General features: G+C 51.8%; 1 protein-coding gene across 1 annotated transcript; it reads left to right on the top strand.

Moving 5' to 3' along the window:
• The first annotated feature begins 102 nt into the window (after window positions 1–102).
• On the top strand, window positions 103–5,601 carry LOC148051133 (uncharacterized). The gene is made up of 4 exons (XM_087738364.1): window positions 103–1,497; window positions 4,384–4,551; window positions 4,788–4,937; window positions 5,581–5,601. Exons 1-4 carry the CDS (start codon window positions 103–105, stop codon window positions 5,599–5,601), a joined length of 1,734 nt encoding a protein of 577 aa, XP_087594490.1.
• Window positions 5,602–14,362: the final 8,761 nt, after the last annotated feature.

Raw genomic sequence — 14,362 nt, 5'->3', positions numbered from 1 at the left:
TTGTCTTGTAGTAGTGTGCGGATTGGCCTCCTGGGAGCGTATAGGTGAAATTTGGTCTTTTTAAGGTTTGACCCTCCCGGGACAAATTCCCCTTCGTAGGACATGGCCGCCCAAAAGGCAGGCAATTTTTGTGAAGAGACGGAGAGATTATATGAGTTTTTAGAAATGTACCGCTCTCGCCCCTCACCCCCAGGACAAGATTGGGCTCGGGACCACTGGTTCCAACTGCAAAGTGTTATGGACCGAATAGCGGTCTTGCATAGAGAAGCTAGAGTAAAGAAAGGGAAAGGGAAAGCCATCGTATGTGCTGTGTTAGGAGCGTGTCTGGCAGCGGCGGTGGAGGATAAGAAACGAGCGCCCTGTCCGTCGGAGGCTCTGGCCGCTTCGTTGCAAGCAGCAATAACACCGCTGCGAGAGCAACTACTAGAGACCAAACGGGCGCTAGAGGAGGAGAAGCGCCAGAATATGATTCTGAAGGAGGAGCTGAGGGTTCAGCTCCTGAGGGAGGCAGACACCTCCGCTGAGGCGGAGGTAATGCTGGAAGAGAAAGGGGTATGCCAAATTTACCCCCAGAAAGATCTAAAGCGATTAAGGGAGACTGTGGATAACCGCCCCTATATGTGCCCGCTGGTAAAGACGGAATACATATATGAGGACGATAGTGACAGCCATCCCCAAGTTGTAACGAAAGAAATCCCTTTTACCGCCACCGAATTGGCTAAGCTCCGAAAGGACTTTGCTAGAACAGCATGGGAGTCCGAAACCGAATATGTGTGGAGGGTATCCCTGTCGGGGGGGGATGGGATCATGCTATTGGAAAAGGAAGAAGAGGGGTATTGGGGCCCCGGTGTCTTTCTCACAACGGGCGATCGCCGAGCCCCATGGTCTCTGACCCAGAGGGCTGCATATTGGGCGGGGGGGCTGAACCCATTGGAGAAGGGGGATCCCCTAGCTATAACTGGCTCGGTCGAGCAACTACTAGAAAACGTACAAAAGGCGGCTTGCCTACAAATGATGTACGACCGGGAGCTGAAACCAAATCTAAGCTCTCCAGTGTTGCTACCTGTAGACCCCGAGCGGCTGACGCCGCTAATAAGAGGACTCCCCGACTTGCTAAAACCTATCGGGATCCAGTTACAGGGAAGAATTCAAAACGTGCCTCGCGAGGAGCGAATCGCAGCTGCCCTGGAAGGAACGGTAACCCCCGAACAGCGGCAGTGGGGGAGCAAGGTGTGGACCTGGGGGGAGATAGCTCAGGAACTAATAAACTATGGGAGAAAATATGGGCCAGTAGGCAGAACTTACAATAAAGTGGAAACTAGGGCCGTGCAGACAGCGGAGCCGGCAAACAAACTGCTGGCTCCTTCAGGGGGAAGCCCCGACCCAATAAAAAGGGAGAAACCCCCATTCCGACAAGAATTGTGGCAGAAGGGACTGCAAAAGGGTGTGCCCCGAGACCTAATGGACGGGCTCCCCACCAAGAAGTTGGAGCTCCTGGTGCGGAGGTGGTCTGGGCAAGGACCCCCTCCCAAACTGAACCCGCCTCCCGCACCGGCATTGGACAGGGAGGAGGGGTTCAAAGGGGACGAAAGGGTGGCGGGAAACTAAAACCTCCGCCCCCTCAGGGTGAGGGGGGAGGCGGAGGGTGGATGTTCATTAGACAACTCACCTGCAACAATAAGGGGGACCTCCTCATTACCGTCGCAGTAGGGCCGAGGAAGAGGCCCGTGACCTTTTTAATTGATACAGGGGCCCAAATTACAGCAATAAAACAGAGCGAGGCAGAACGGTGCGGCATTTCAACCCCTTCTAAGCACCTGATAGTATTAAATGCCCTAGGGAAAACCCAGTCTGTGTCCATGACCCCGGTAACCTTATGGCTACCAGGAGATGAGAGTCCGGTGAAGACCATGGCAGCCGTAGGACCTTTTCAAATGAATCTCCTGGGAATAGATGTTTTAAAAGGGAAACAGTGGTGGGACACCCAAGGGAACTCGTGGTCCTTCAGTGTTCGCCAGGTCAGAAGATTAGCCAGGAGCCCTAGTGCAGAAATGCGCCTGTTGCAAGCAGCGCCTCCCCTTCCTCCTTCCCGGCTGACCAATGTGAAACCTTACCCGTTACCCTTGGGAGCAAGGGAAGGCATCACCCCTGTACTAGAGGACCTTAAACGGCAAGGGGTCGTAATTCCCATACAATCCCCCTTTAACTCTCCTGTGTGGCCTGTTAGAAAACCCAATGGTAAATGGAGATTAACCGTAGATTACCGGCGCCTCAATAGCAATACTGGCCCTTTAACAGCTGCCGTGCCAAATATTGCTGAATTAATTGCAACCATTCAGGAACAAGCCCATCCAGTGATGGCTACCATTGATGTCAAAGACATGTTTTTTATGGTCCCGCTGCAGCCTGGGGACCAGGAGCGCTTTGCCTTCACGTGGGAGGGACAGCAATATACATTCACTCGACTGCCCCAAGGATACAAACACTCCCCTACGCTGGCCCACCATGCACTGGCAGAAGAACTTGAAATTATCCCTATACAAGCAGGAGTCAAAATTTATCAATATATAGATGATGTGCTTATAGGAGGAACCCAGGTAGAGGACGTTGGAAAAACACAACGTGATATTGTCACCCACCTGGAACGGATGGGATTGACAATCCCACCCGAAAAGGTCCAAACTCCCTCCAGTGAGGTAAAATTTCTAGGAATCTGGTGGAGGGGGGGAATGGCCTGTATTCCTCCAGATACCCTATCCTCGTTAGACTCCCTCAAAATGCCCGAATCCAAAAAAGACTTGCAACACGCTCTAGGGCTACTTGTATTTTGGAGAAAACATATTCCTGACTTTTCGATTATTGCTAGGCCACTATACTACCTACTAAGGAAAAAGGCTCAGTGGGAGTGGACCCCAATCCACGAGGAAGCCTTGCAGTTACTAATTTTTGAGGCAAACGCCCATCAAGCCCTAGGGCCAATTCACCCCACAAATCTGGTTCAGATCGAATGGGGATTTGCCCGTACTGGGCTCTCCATCCACCTGTGGCAAAAGGGACCCGAAGGGCCCACCCGGCCCATCGGATTCTATTCACGCAGCTTCAAGGATGCTGAAAAGCGATACACTACTTGGGAGAAGGGGTTGTTTGTAGTTAGCCTAGCTTTACGGGAGGCCGAACGAACTATTCGGAAACAGCCGATAGTCCTTCGGGGCCCGTTTAAGGTGACTAAGGCAGTCTTGGCAGGGACCCCACCCCCTGATGGGGTGGCTCAGCGAGCGTCCGTGAGGAAATGGTATGCTCAGATAGAACACTATTGTGAGGTCTTTTCTGTTACCGAAGGGGCTGCTAAAATGCTAACTATACAAGATGAGGCAGACTTAAATAAAGAAAACCCTCCACTGCCCCCCGTGGTCAAAGTAGCTCCCCCGTTTGCAGAGCAGGTCCTAAACGCATGGTTCACTGACGCTTCCTCGAAGCGGGAAGGGAAGGTTTGGAGATACCGGGCTGTAGCCCTTCAAGTAACAACTAAGGAGAAAATAATTACGGAGGGAGAAGGCAGTGCACAGGTAGGGGAGCTGGTCGCAGTGTGGAGCGTTTTTCAACACGAAAGCCAGACCACCTCCCCTGTGCACATTTATACAGACTCCTACGCCGTATTCAAGGGCTGCACGGAGTGGCTCCCGTTTGGGGAGCAGAATGGCTGGGAAGTCAACAGACTACCAATCTGGCAGAAAGAGAAGTGGCAGGATATTCTCGAAATTGCAAAACGGGGGACATTTGCGGTGGCGTGGGTAGCTTCCCACCAACAAACCGATACCCCAGCAGGCCGGTGGAATGCAGAGGCGGACGAGTTGGCCCGACTAGCCCTGCTACAGAGCACCCAAGTGCAGGAAAATTGGGAACACCTACTAGAGTGGCTACATGTAAAGCGGAGGCACTCGGGGATCAATGATTTGTACCGGGAAGCACAAGCTCGGGGATGGCCAGTCACTAGGGAGGAGTGCAAGACGCATATCCTCCTGTGAACAATGCCGTGTCCGTTTGGACAGACACCCCCTGGAAAACGAGCCCCTGCACCTCAGGGAAGGGAAGGGTTTGTGGGAGGCCTGGCAGATCGACTATATCGGGCCCTTCCAAAAATCCGCAGGGAAACGATACATATTGGTGGGGGTTGAGATAGTCTCCGGACTCGTACAAACCCGGGCTTGTGCAAAAGCAACTGGGGAAAATACTGTAAAGGCCCTCAAAGAATGGTTTGGGACCTTCCCTAAACCACAGACCATCCAGTCAGACAACGGCACTCACTTCACCGCCAAAATAGTCCAGGAATGGGCAGCTCGGGAAGGGATTTCATGGGTGTTCCACACTCCGTATTACCCGCAGGCAAACGGAATTGTGGAACGGACCAACGGGCTGCTTAAGCGCTTTTTAAAACCCCACCAACCGGGATGGGCCAAGCGGGTGGGGGAGGCGGTGACCAATGTCAATAATCGCTGGGGTACAAACGGGTGCCCGAAAATTGTGGCATTTTGCCCGCAAGCCCCAACCATGGTACCTGTTTCTCGAAACCCCAACTTCCCCAGTGCATCATTTTTCTCTCCTGGCCAGCCGGTCCTGGTTGAGCTTCCCACCATGGGGGCTGTGCCTCTTGTATTAGATACCCCCCTAAACAAACATACATGGAGAGCGAAAGATACCGGTGGGAGAACCCACAAAATCCACACCAAATGGATTATTCCCTCCTTCTAACCCAAGGAGCGAGTTTTGTTCCTGTTTCTGTTTTTAAGGGCGGCGATGTGATCACGATGCACCTGCTACTTTGGAGCATTTTAACTCAGGGACACTTCCATGAAAGTGATGAACGACCACTCCCCCTACCTTCCCCTCCTCCATACAACCCCTTCGAGAACAACGAGTTCGTGTTATTAGCAAAAGCCGTGAGTCAAACTTTCAATCTGAGCCACTGTTGGGTTTGCGGCGGACCCCTAGGGCTATCAAGTTGGCTGTGGACATCCGCACCTCTCACCCCAGACCAAATTGTAAGGAAATATAGCGAAGCCGCAGACGATCCATGGGATGACAGTGGCACCTGGCCAATTCAGTTTCCAATGAAGGGGCAATATTGTTTGAATCGCACCCAGAAAGGAGGGGTCGAAGTGGGAGAAAGCAAATGTCAATGGACTCTCACACGTAAGCCCCTCGACAAGGAAAAGGACCTGTGGGTGTGGCTTAATGAAACAGGGCGTAACCACGGGTTTAAGGGATATTGGTCAAGCAAAAATGAAACCTTGATTCTCCGACATTACAAACAAACTTGTAAATGGAGGGGTACTTATGGGGCTTGGTATTGTACTGGCCGAATAAGGGATGGGGCAACCACCTTTTTCAGCCCTCTGGGTGACAAAGACACAACTTACTTTCAGTTTCCACCGGGGAAAGATGGGCCATTTGCTCAGGGAAATAAAGCCAAAAAGGGGCATTATTGGATTTGTGGGAACACAGCATATAAGTTCTTACCCGCGGGGTGGTCGGGAGTTTGATATATAGGGATTATAAGGCCCCTCTTTTTTCTCCTGCCAGAAACTGGTGGACCCCAACTAGGCATAAAAGTGTATGATAACCTCGGGGATAGAAGGATTGCCCATAAGACGCGATCTACCAAGATAAATTTAGGTGGGACACAAAAATGGGGAAATGACGAATGGCCCCCTGAGCGAATAATTGAACACTATGGGCCAGCAACCTGGAATCCTAACGAGCCCATTGCAGGGGCAAGAGAACCGATTTATAATCTAAATCGAATAATTAGACTACAAGCAGCCCTAGAAATTATCACCAACAAAACTGCTGATGCCATAGACCTATTAACTCGACAATCGCAACAAATGCGCAAGGCAATCCTTCAACACCGTATGGTTTTAGATTATATATTGGCTGAGGAGGGAGGCGTGTGTGGAAAATTAAATATCTCTAACTGCTGCCTAGAAATAGATGATGTGGGAGAAGTAGTTCTCCAGTTGACCCAAGATATCAGGAAAATAGCCCATGTCCCTGTTCAAACCTGGAGTGGTTGGAACGGCGATTTGTGGTCCTGGTTACCAGGGGCACCCTGGGTGAAACAATTAATATTGTATCTATTATGTGCAACTGCCACCTTACTGTTGCTACCCTGCATAATTCCCTGTTTTATTCAATTAATTCGACATGTTGTGTCAAATATGCAATTTGTTCCCAGCGCTCCACCTGATGGTGCAACAAAAATCCGTACCATCTATCAGCCACAACCTACCTCCGTACCAATCATTTAAACCCATTCCCAATTCCTCCTGAAGGAAGAAACTGCATATTGCCAGTTACTGTTAACCCCATTCCTAATGTTTGTCCTCCAAAGTTGAAGAATTGTTAAAGTTATTCGAGAATGAGTTTGCATTGAGCAGCACCTCAGTTCATCTGTGTTAAGAGGTTCCTTCACCTAAAACAATGTTGTTCCCTTCTTCCTTCCCACAATTTTCCTCCACCCTTATCCCCAACTCCCTCAACTCCCGTTTTCTTCCTTTCCCCCTTCTTTCCTCTCTCTTTCTTTCTCTTCCTCCTATGCCACCAAGCTGCAATGTCGAGCCACGGGGTGGTGTAAAGGACCGATAGAAAAACGTGGTTTTTGTCTCGACATTGCCGCCGTAGCGCCATCCAGCGTCGCGCTTCGAAAAGACCACCTTCTCCACAGCTTTAAGAAAAACAACCTCGTGCACCTGCGCACAGACAAAAAGGCGCGAAAAGAGCCGAGGCGGGGACAGCACATCCGTGGCGAGCCGTACGTATGCATTTGTGATCCGCGCATGCGTGAGCCCCTATATAAGGAGCACACGTGCCCCTCGGGCGGGGCGGCAGCGGCGGCGCGTGAGAGACCACTCCTTCTGTTCCTGCACCCTCAAGCCTCTCCCCCCCCCCGCTTCGGTCCCCGACGACGCCCGAGGCCAGCGGAGACCCAGCAGAAGATCGTCAGGACTCGAGGTGGTGGCGATAAACTCCTCCTTCTCTTTCTTTCTCTTTCTCTCTCCCCCATTCTTTTCCCCTCCTCCCTTGCCCTCCCTCCTCCCTCCGTTCTCTTCTCCCCTCAAATAAAAGTCAAAGGTTGTATGACATCTGACCGATTCCAGCGTCTTAATCTCGTCCTTGGGATCGTATCGAAACCTCCCCCGACATTGGATCGGGACAGTGGGGACCCAGCAGGAACAGGGAGGGGAGCCTGGAGAGATGCAGGAGCTGCCTGAGGAGGCCCAGGGCCAGGACTGTCACGTTGTCCTGGGGAGTGGGGCTGGTGGGAGCAGAGGAGGGGGCAAATTCAGTCAGCATTGGGCATCAAATACCATATGAATTCAGGAGAGCCAGAGAGTGCCTAGCCTCTCTTTCCTCATGCCCTTGAGGTCAGCACCAGCCCTGGGGCTGATGCGGAGCCTGAAGCCCCCCTCTCTGCCCCCCAGCAGCTGCTGTGCCCTTCAGAGGGACTGGGGCTGTGGGGTGAGTGCCCAGAGCTCTGCAGCACCCTGTGGTGGGCACTGCCATGGGACCAGCCCAGGCTGGGCTGCTCTGCTGGGCTGGGGAGAGGGTAGGGGAGGGGGGAGAGGTCGGGAGGGGCTGGACTGGGCTGGGAAGTGCCCAGGGGAGGAAAGCACCAGTGTAGAGCTAAGCTGTGTGAGTGTGCAGGGTGGGGGCAGCCAGCAGGGTGCTGCCAGTGCAGAGTCAGGCATCATGGTGAAGGAAGCAAGGCACCGAAGGTGCAGAGGAGGGGGGCCAGGTCTGTGCCATGTTCCCTGAACACCCTGGGGAAGCCACCCTGGGAAAACTGTCCCGGATCAGTCCCACACACCGGCCATTTCCGTCTCTGTTTGTACACCCCAGCCCTGAGAAGGGACTTTTGCTGCATGGTCACCCTCATCCTCCTCTGGGGCTCAGTGATACCCACCTCCACCACCAGTATTAAGAAAAAGGGAAGCAGTTTCCTACTGACACTTATTACACACAAGCCCCAGAGCTCTTGCCACAGCTGGTCTCTCAGCCAAGCCCGTTCTCAGACAGATCCAGCTTGAACAGGTGCTCATGGCCTTGTCTCAACAAATACTGAATATCTCCATTGATTGAGATCCCACCAACCGGGGTGGGTTCTTGCTCCTGTGCTTTGTTCTGAACGATTTCTAAGGAACCCCTCTCTCTCAGCCTCTCCTTGTCCATAATGTGCCCCAGGTCCCAGCCACCCTTCTGGCCTCTGCAGGACTTGCTCCAGTCTGTCAGGGTCTTGGTTCTGCTGGGAAGCCCCATGCTGGATGCAGCAGTCCTCGTGCCGTCCTGTGGTGGGTTAACGTTGGCCAGCACCCAGACACGCACGCAGCTGCTCACTCACTCATTCCCCTGACTCAACAGGGCAAAGGGAGAAAATAATCCAGAAATCTCATGGGTCAAGGTAAAGTAAGGGAGGTCGTTTACCAATTACTGTCACAGGAAAAACCAGTTGACTTGCCAAGGATAAATTTAATTTCTTGCCAATTAAAAAAAATTTGGACTGTGAGAAACAATGACAAAAATATTAAAGACCCTTCTCCTCACACTTTCTTCCAGGCTCACATTACTCCGTTGTTCCCAATTCTTCTACCCAACCCCAACCCCAAGAGGAGCAGGGGGGATGGTGAAGAGGGGGTTAACAGCCAGTACAGAACATCCCTGCCTCTCCTTCCTCCTCACATTTCTCCCCTGCTCCTCTCCATGGGATCCCACCATATTTTCAGTCAAGGCTAGGTGTTGTTCCTTTCTTTCTGTCTTACTTTTCCCCTTTCTACTCACAGAAACATGGAAAGGTTGAGATTGGAAGGGACCTCTGGAAATCACAGAATCATAGAATGCTTTGGGATGGAAGGGACCTTTAAAGGTCATCTAGTTCATCCCCCCTGCAACTGGCAGGGACATCTACAACTAGATCAGGTTGCTCAGAGCCCCATCCAGCCTGGCCTTGAATGTGTCCAAGGATGGGGCATCTCCCACCTCTCTGGGCAACCCGTTCCAGTGTTTCGCTACCCTCATTGTAAAAACTATATCTATATCTATATCTACATCTATATCTGTATCTACATCTACATCTCTATCTATCTATTCTTCCTTGTATCTAGTCTGAATCTACCCTCTTTTAGTTTAAAACCATTACCCCTTGTCCTATCGCTACAGGCCCTGCTAAAAAGTCTGTCCCCATCTTTCTTGTAGGCCCCCTTTAAGTATTGAAAGGCTGCAATGAGGGCTCCCCGCAGCCTTCTCTTCTCCAGGCTGAACAACCCCAGCTCTTTCAGCCTTTCCTCACAGCAGAGGTGTTCCATCCCTCAGATCATTTTTGTGGCCCCCTCTGGACCCGCTCCAACAGGTCCATGTCCTCCTTGTACTGAGGACTCCAGAGCTGGATGCAGTACTCCATGTAGGGTCTCACCAGAGCAGAGTAGAGGGGCAGAATCCCCTCCCTCGACCTGCTGGCCACACTTCTTTTCATGCAGCCCAGGATACAGTTGGCTTTCTCGGCTGTGAGAGCACATTGCCCGCTCATGTCCAGCTTTTCAACTACCAGTGCCCCCAAGTCCTTCTCCTCAGGGCTGCTCTCCATCCCTTCATCCCCCAGCCTGTATTGACACCAGGGGTTGCCCTGACCCAGGTGCAGGACCTTGCACTTGGCCTTGTTGAACCTCATGAGGCTCACACAGGCCCCCTTCTCAAGCTTGTCCAGGTCCCTCTGGATGGCATCCCGTCCCTCAGGCGTGTCAACTGCACTGCTCAGCTTGGTGTCATCTGCCAACTTGCTGAGGGTGCACTCAATCCCCCTGTCTATGTCATTGATGAAGATATTGAACAGTGCTGGCCCCAGTAGGGACCCCTGAGGGACACCACTTGTCACTGATCTCCATCTGGACATTGAGCCATTGACGGAACAGTCCACCCATCAAATCCATATCCTTCCAATTTAGAGAGAAGGATATTGTGGGGGACCCTGTCAAAGGCCTTAAAGAAGTCCAGCTAGATGACATCCATAGCTCTTCCCTTGTCCACTGATGTAGTCACTCCATCATAGAAGGCCATTAGGTTGGTTAGGGAGGACTTGCCCTTGGTGAAGCCATACAAATCATCTAGTTTGACCCCCAGCTGAGGCAGGGTCAGCTAGAGCAGGTTGCTGAGCACCTTGTCTAGCTGGGTTGGGAATATCTCCATGGATGGAGATTCCACAACGTCTCTGGGCAACCTGTTCCAGTGTTTGACGACCCTCACAGTCAAAAAGTGCTTTCTTGGGTTCAGATGGAATTTTATACACATTAATAAGATCCCTCTATGCTTTTTCCTCCAGACTGAACAGTCCCACATCTCTCAGCCTTTCCCCCTATGAAAGATGCTGCAGCCCATTAAAGCACCTTTGTGGTCCTTTGCTGGAATTCCTGTAGTAAGTTGTAAAGGACCGATAGAGAAATGTGGTTTTGTCTCGACATTGCCGCTGTAGCGCCATCCAGCATTGCGCTTTGAAAAGACCATCTTCTCCACAGTTTTGAGAAAAACAACCTTGTGCGCCTGCGCAGGGACTAAAGGCGCGAAAAGAGCCGAGGCAGGGAGTAAAGGCGCGAAAAGAGCAGAGGCGGGGGCAGCACGTCCGTGGCGAACCGCACGTACACATTTACAATCTGTGCGTGTGTGAGAGCCCCTATATAAGGAAACAGATTCCCAGGGACATGGGGAAGGAGAGGAGCAGACAGCAGACCCTGCACATCAGAGAATGAGAATTTGTCCTGTTGAGGGCACTGGCAGGTGGGATCCCATGGGGGCATTGTCAGGGCCCTGAGAGCACCCATAGACCTTCACAGCCCTGACTAGCACTACCTGCGGCTTCCACCCCAACCTCTGTCCATGGACCCTGGAGACCATTTATGCCCAGTTTCACCCAGCTGGATCTGTACTGTAGGTGTACGGGTCTCCAGACACAGCCATAGACACAGCCTTGCCTGTCCATGGACCTTGTTGAGTCAGACTTGCAGACTCACTTCCCAGCTTGATTCTTTATGGAGCGAACAATGGAATGACACCATGGCCCTCCAAGTGCCAGACCCCAGCTAATTCACAGAGGCCTACACTTTTTGCTGCCTTTCCTGCCATCACTTGCTCAGGCTTTGGGAGGAGAGGTGGGGAAAGCAGGTGAGGTTTCTGGGTGCCAATGACGGAAATGGGGGAGCAGATTTCTCACATGTGAAATGATCTAAAGGCTAGGCTAGTTGAAAACTGTTATCTTCAGCTCCTTTCTTGGAGGTCTTAAATCTTCTACAGGAACCTGGAAGCTCTGAGATCCCTCCATCTCCCTCTCTTTTAGCAATGAAGTTGATAGTACACAAGTCTCCTGGTTTCAGCTGAGATAGAGTTAACTTTCTTCCTAGTAGGTGGCACAGTGCTGTGGTTTGGCTTTAGGATGAGAATAATGTTGATAAGGCACTGAAGTTTTAGCTGTGGCTAAATAGTCCTTACGTTAGTCAAGGACTTTCAGTCACCTCTGCCAGGTGCACAAGAAGCTGGGAGGGAGCACAGCCAGGGGGGCTGACCCAACCTGGCCAAAAGCCTGTTCCATACCATATGACGTCATGCTCAGTAGAGAAACCGGAGGGAGTCTGCTGGGGGGGCAAGATCACTGCTCGGGGATGGGCTAGGCATCAGTCAGCGGGTGGTGAGCAATTGCATTGTGCATCACTTGTTTTGTATATTCTCTTGTTGTTGTTGTTGTTGTTATCATTATTTTATCTTCCTCTGCTCTCCTATTAAACTGTCTTTGTCTCATCCCACAGTTTTGGGTTTTTTTTCCCCCAATTCTCTCCCCTATCCCACTGCAGGGAGGGGAGTGAGCAAACGGCTGCATGGTTTTTAGCTGCCTGCCCAGTTAAACCACAACAGCCCTTCTTCTGAACCGCTTTAGGTATGTACTTTTGGATTGGGTATCATGCCATATATTGCAAATACTGATTTAATTGGCATTGCCCAAAGTGGCTACCATGGATGCAGATTGCTCCACTGCAGGTATATATGTTTAGGCAGATTAGTGCTTTTGTTGGTGGTGGTGGTGGTGTTGTTGCAGATACTGGTATTGTTGGGGAAATCACACAAACACTTGAAGGGTAATGGAAGGATTGCCATCTTCGTGGCCCTCCAGTGAAGCGGCTCCTCTTTGCCCATGTCTCACTGTCATTGTCAGGTCTAAACCTGGGCAAGGATTCTGGATGTGGTGTGAAAAGTGCCGAGCAGAGGGGGAGAATCACTTCTCCTGCCTGTGGCCCTGCTCACACAGCCCAGCATCCTCTGCTGGCTCACGTTTTTCCTAAGGGAACTCAAGGACCACCAGAGCCTTCTCCACAGAGCTGCTGCCCAGCCACGAGCCCCTGGCCTCTGTCACTGCAGCCTGTAACTCCCCTGCTCAGTCCTTGGGCCTTTTTAGAAGATGTATGCAAGAGTTGCCTTTGGCTTTCTCCAGTCATGATGACCTTCCAGAATGTAGCAGAGCAGCCCTGCTATGACCTCGGCCTGGTCTCTCAACAGCCACAGCCTTGGATTCATCCCATCTGGTCCAAGGGACTATTAAGGGCTGACCTTCCCTAAGTAACCCCTGACTTGATCTCCATCCACTGCTGGATTTCACCTGCGGTTCTGCCTCTTAGGCACACGGAACTGGGAGACCTTGCTGGTGAAGACAAAGGCCAAGAGTGCCTCACACCTATCTACACCTACCTAACGCAATTCAGCAGTGGCCACACGTTGTCTTCATTTCTTCTTTAACTGTTCCTGAAGTGGTAACATTGTGCCCTTGAACTCCCTTGCAAGTGTCAACTCTACGGGAGCTCTGGCTTTCCTAAAACCAACCATATTTCTGAGTTCCTCCTTTGTTTCAATCCTTGCATTCACTTCTTGTATGCTGCCTTTTTTCTATGGAGCTTCCCCCATGAGTCTGCTGGTTCCCCATGCTTCTCCCTTGAGATCTCTGCTTGTTTTCCTGACTCTTGGTCTGCACACTCTCAGACTTGAAAGACACTGTCCTTGCAGACCAGCTGTACTGAGCTCTGCTGCTCTTCTGAGCTGCTCATAGGGGATCCCCCACTTAAAGTCTCAGGACTATGCCAAAGTCTGCTGCTCTGAGGGCTAGCATCTGCACTCTTCTATTCTCCTTCCCCCTGGGAGGTGACACCCCACTGTTTCATGGTCACGACAGCCAAGGCTGACACTGGTTTTCACATCCATGGCCAGCTCTGCCTTCTGTGAGAGTAACAGATGCAGGTGAGTGTCACCATTTTTGGCCAATCTGGCAGCTGTGCTATGAAGTCCTGTGTCGCAAGCTGTGTCCCAAACCCCTCCAGAAACCTCCAGGACTGTTTGCATACTGTTGTGGTCTCCTTCCAGTGAATGCCAGGGTAATGAAAGTCCACAGGGGGACCTCAATGAGTTCTTTGTCTCCCACCACAATGTCACCCTTACCAGCCTCTCCTCTGACCCACACCCACAAGGGCTCACCCAACTTATTCGTCCCATAGAGGAGCTTCACACATCTAAGCAGCTCCTTCACACTGGGGACACCTCCCTCCTCATCTTTCTGGCCTGTCTCTCCTGATGATCCTGTACCCACCCATCACAGCACCCCAATCATGTCAGCTGTCCCAACACACCTCAGCTGTTATTCCCTCAAAGTGGGATGAAGAGATTGCATGCAGAGCTCCAGCTCCTCCTGCCTGTGCCCCAGGCTGAGGGCATGGGTGCATGTCTGGGCTGCAGCCCCTCAGCTGTGGCACCTTTGGGCTGAGAGCAGACTTGCAAGAGGGAAACCTGCTACCAAGTGCCCAAGGCCTCAAGTGTGCAAAGGCTTTGCTTCACAGCAGAGACATGCTGGAGTAGAGAGCAGATGGCAATGTAAAGAAGAAATGAGGTGCCCACAAAGATGGCAAACCCTGCTCTCTCCAAGGCCAAAGAGAAACAGAGCTGGGCTGTGCAGTCTGAGCAGGAGAGGGGATTGCTGTCTGTGGTGTCTCTGCAGCCTCTGAGGGCTTGTGGTGGAGGTGAATCACAGGAAGGAAGAGATGATGTTGAGAGTGCCCTTGGGTGTGGACATCCTGTGATGATGGAGAGAAGAACCAGCAGAGTTTGAGAGGGGACGCACACGAGTGGGGACCCTGGTGTGATGTGCTTGGTATTCATGCACTGCCCAGCACCTGCTGGAGAGAGAAGGGACAGACCTCACGTCAGTGCAGTGGTGGGATTCAGTCATGGGCCCAAAGGCACCAAATCTGTCTGAGATGCCCTGGGGGGTGCCTGTCACACAATGACT

Source organism: Nipponia nippon, unplaced genomic scaffold (genome assembly GCF_047370975.1).
Source record: "Nipponia nippon isolate SJK-2023a ecotype South Korea unplaced genomic scaffold, ASM4737097v1 scaffold_67, whole genome shotgun sequence".
NCBI lineage: Eukaryota > Metazoa > Chordata > Aves > Pelecaniformes > Threskiornithidae > Nipponia > Nipponia nippon.
Note: the sequence above shows the minus strand (reverse complement) of the source record. Positions and strands in the feature narration are given on the sequence as shown.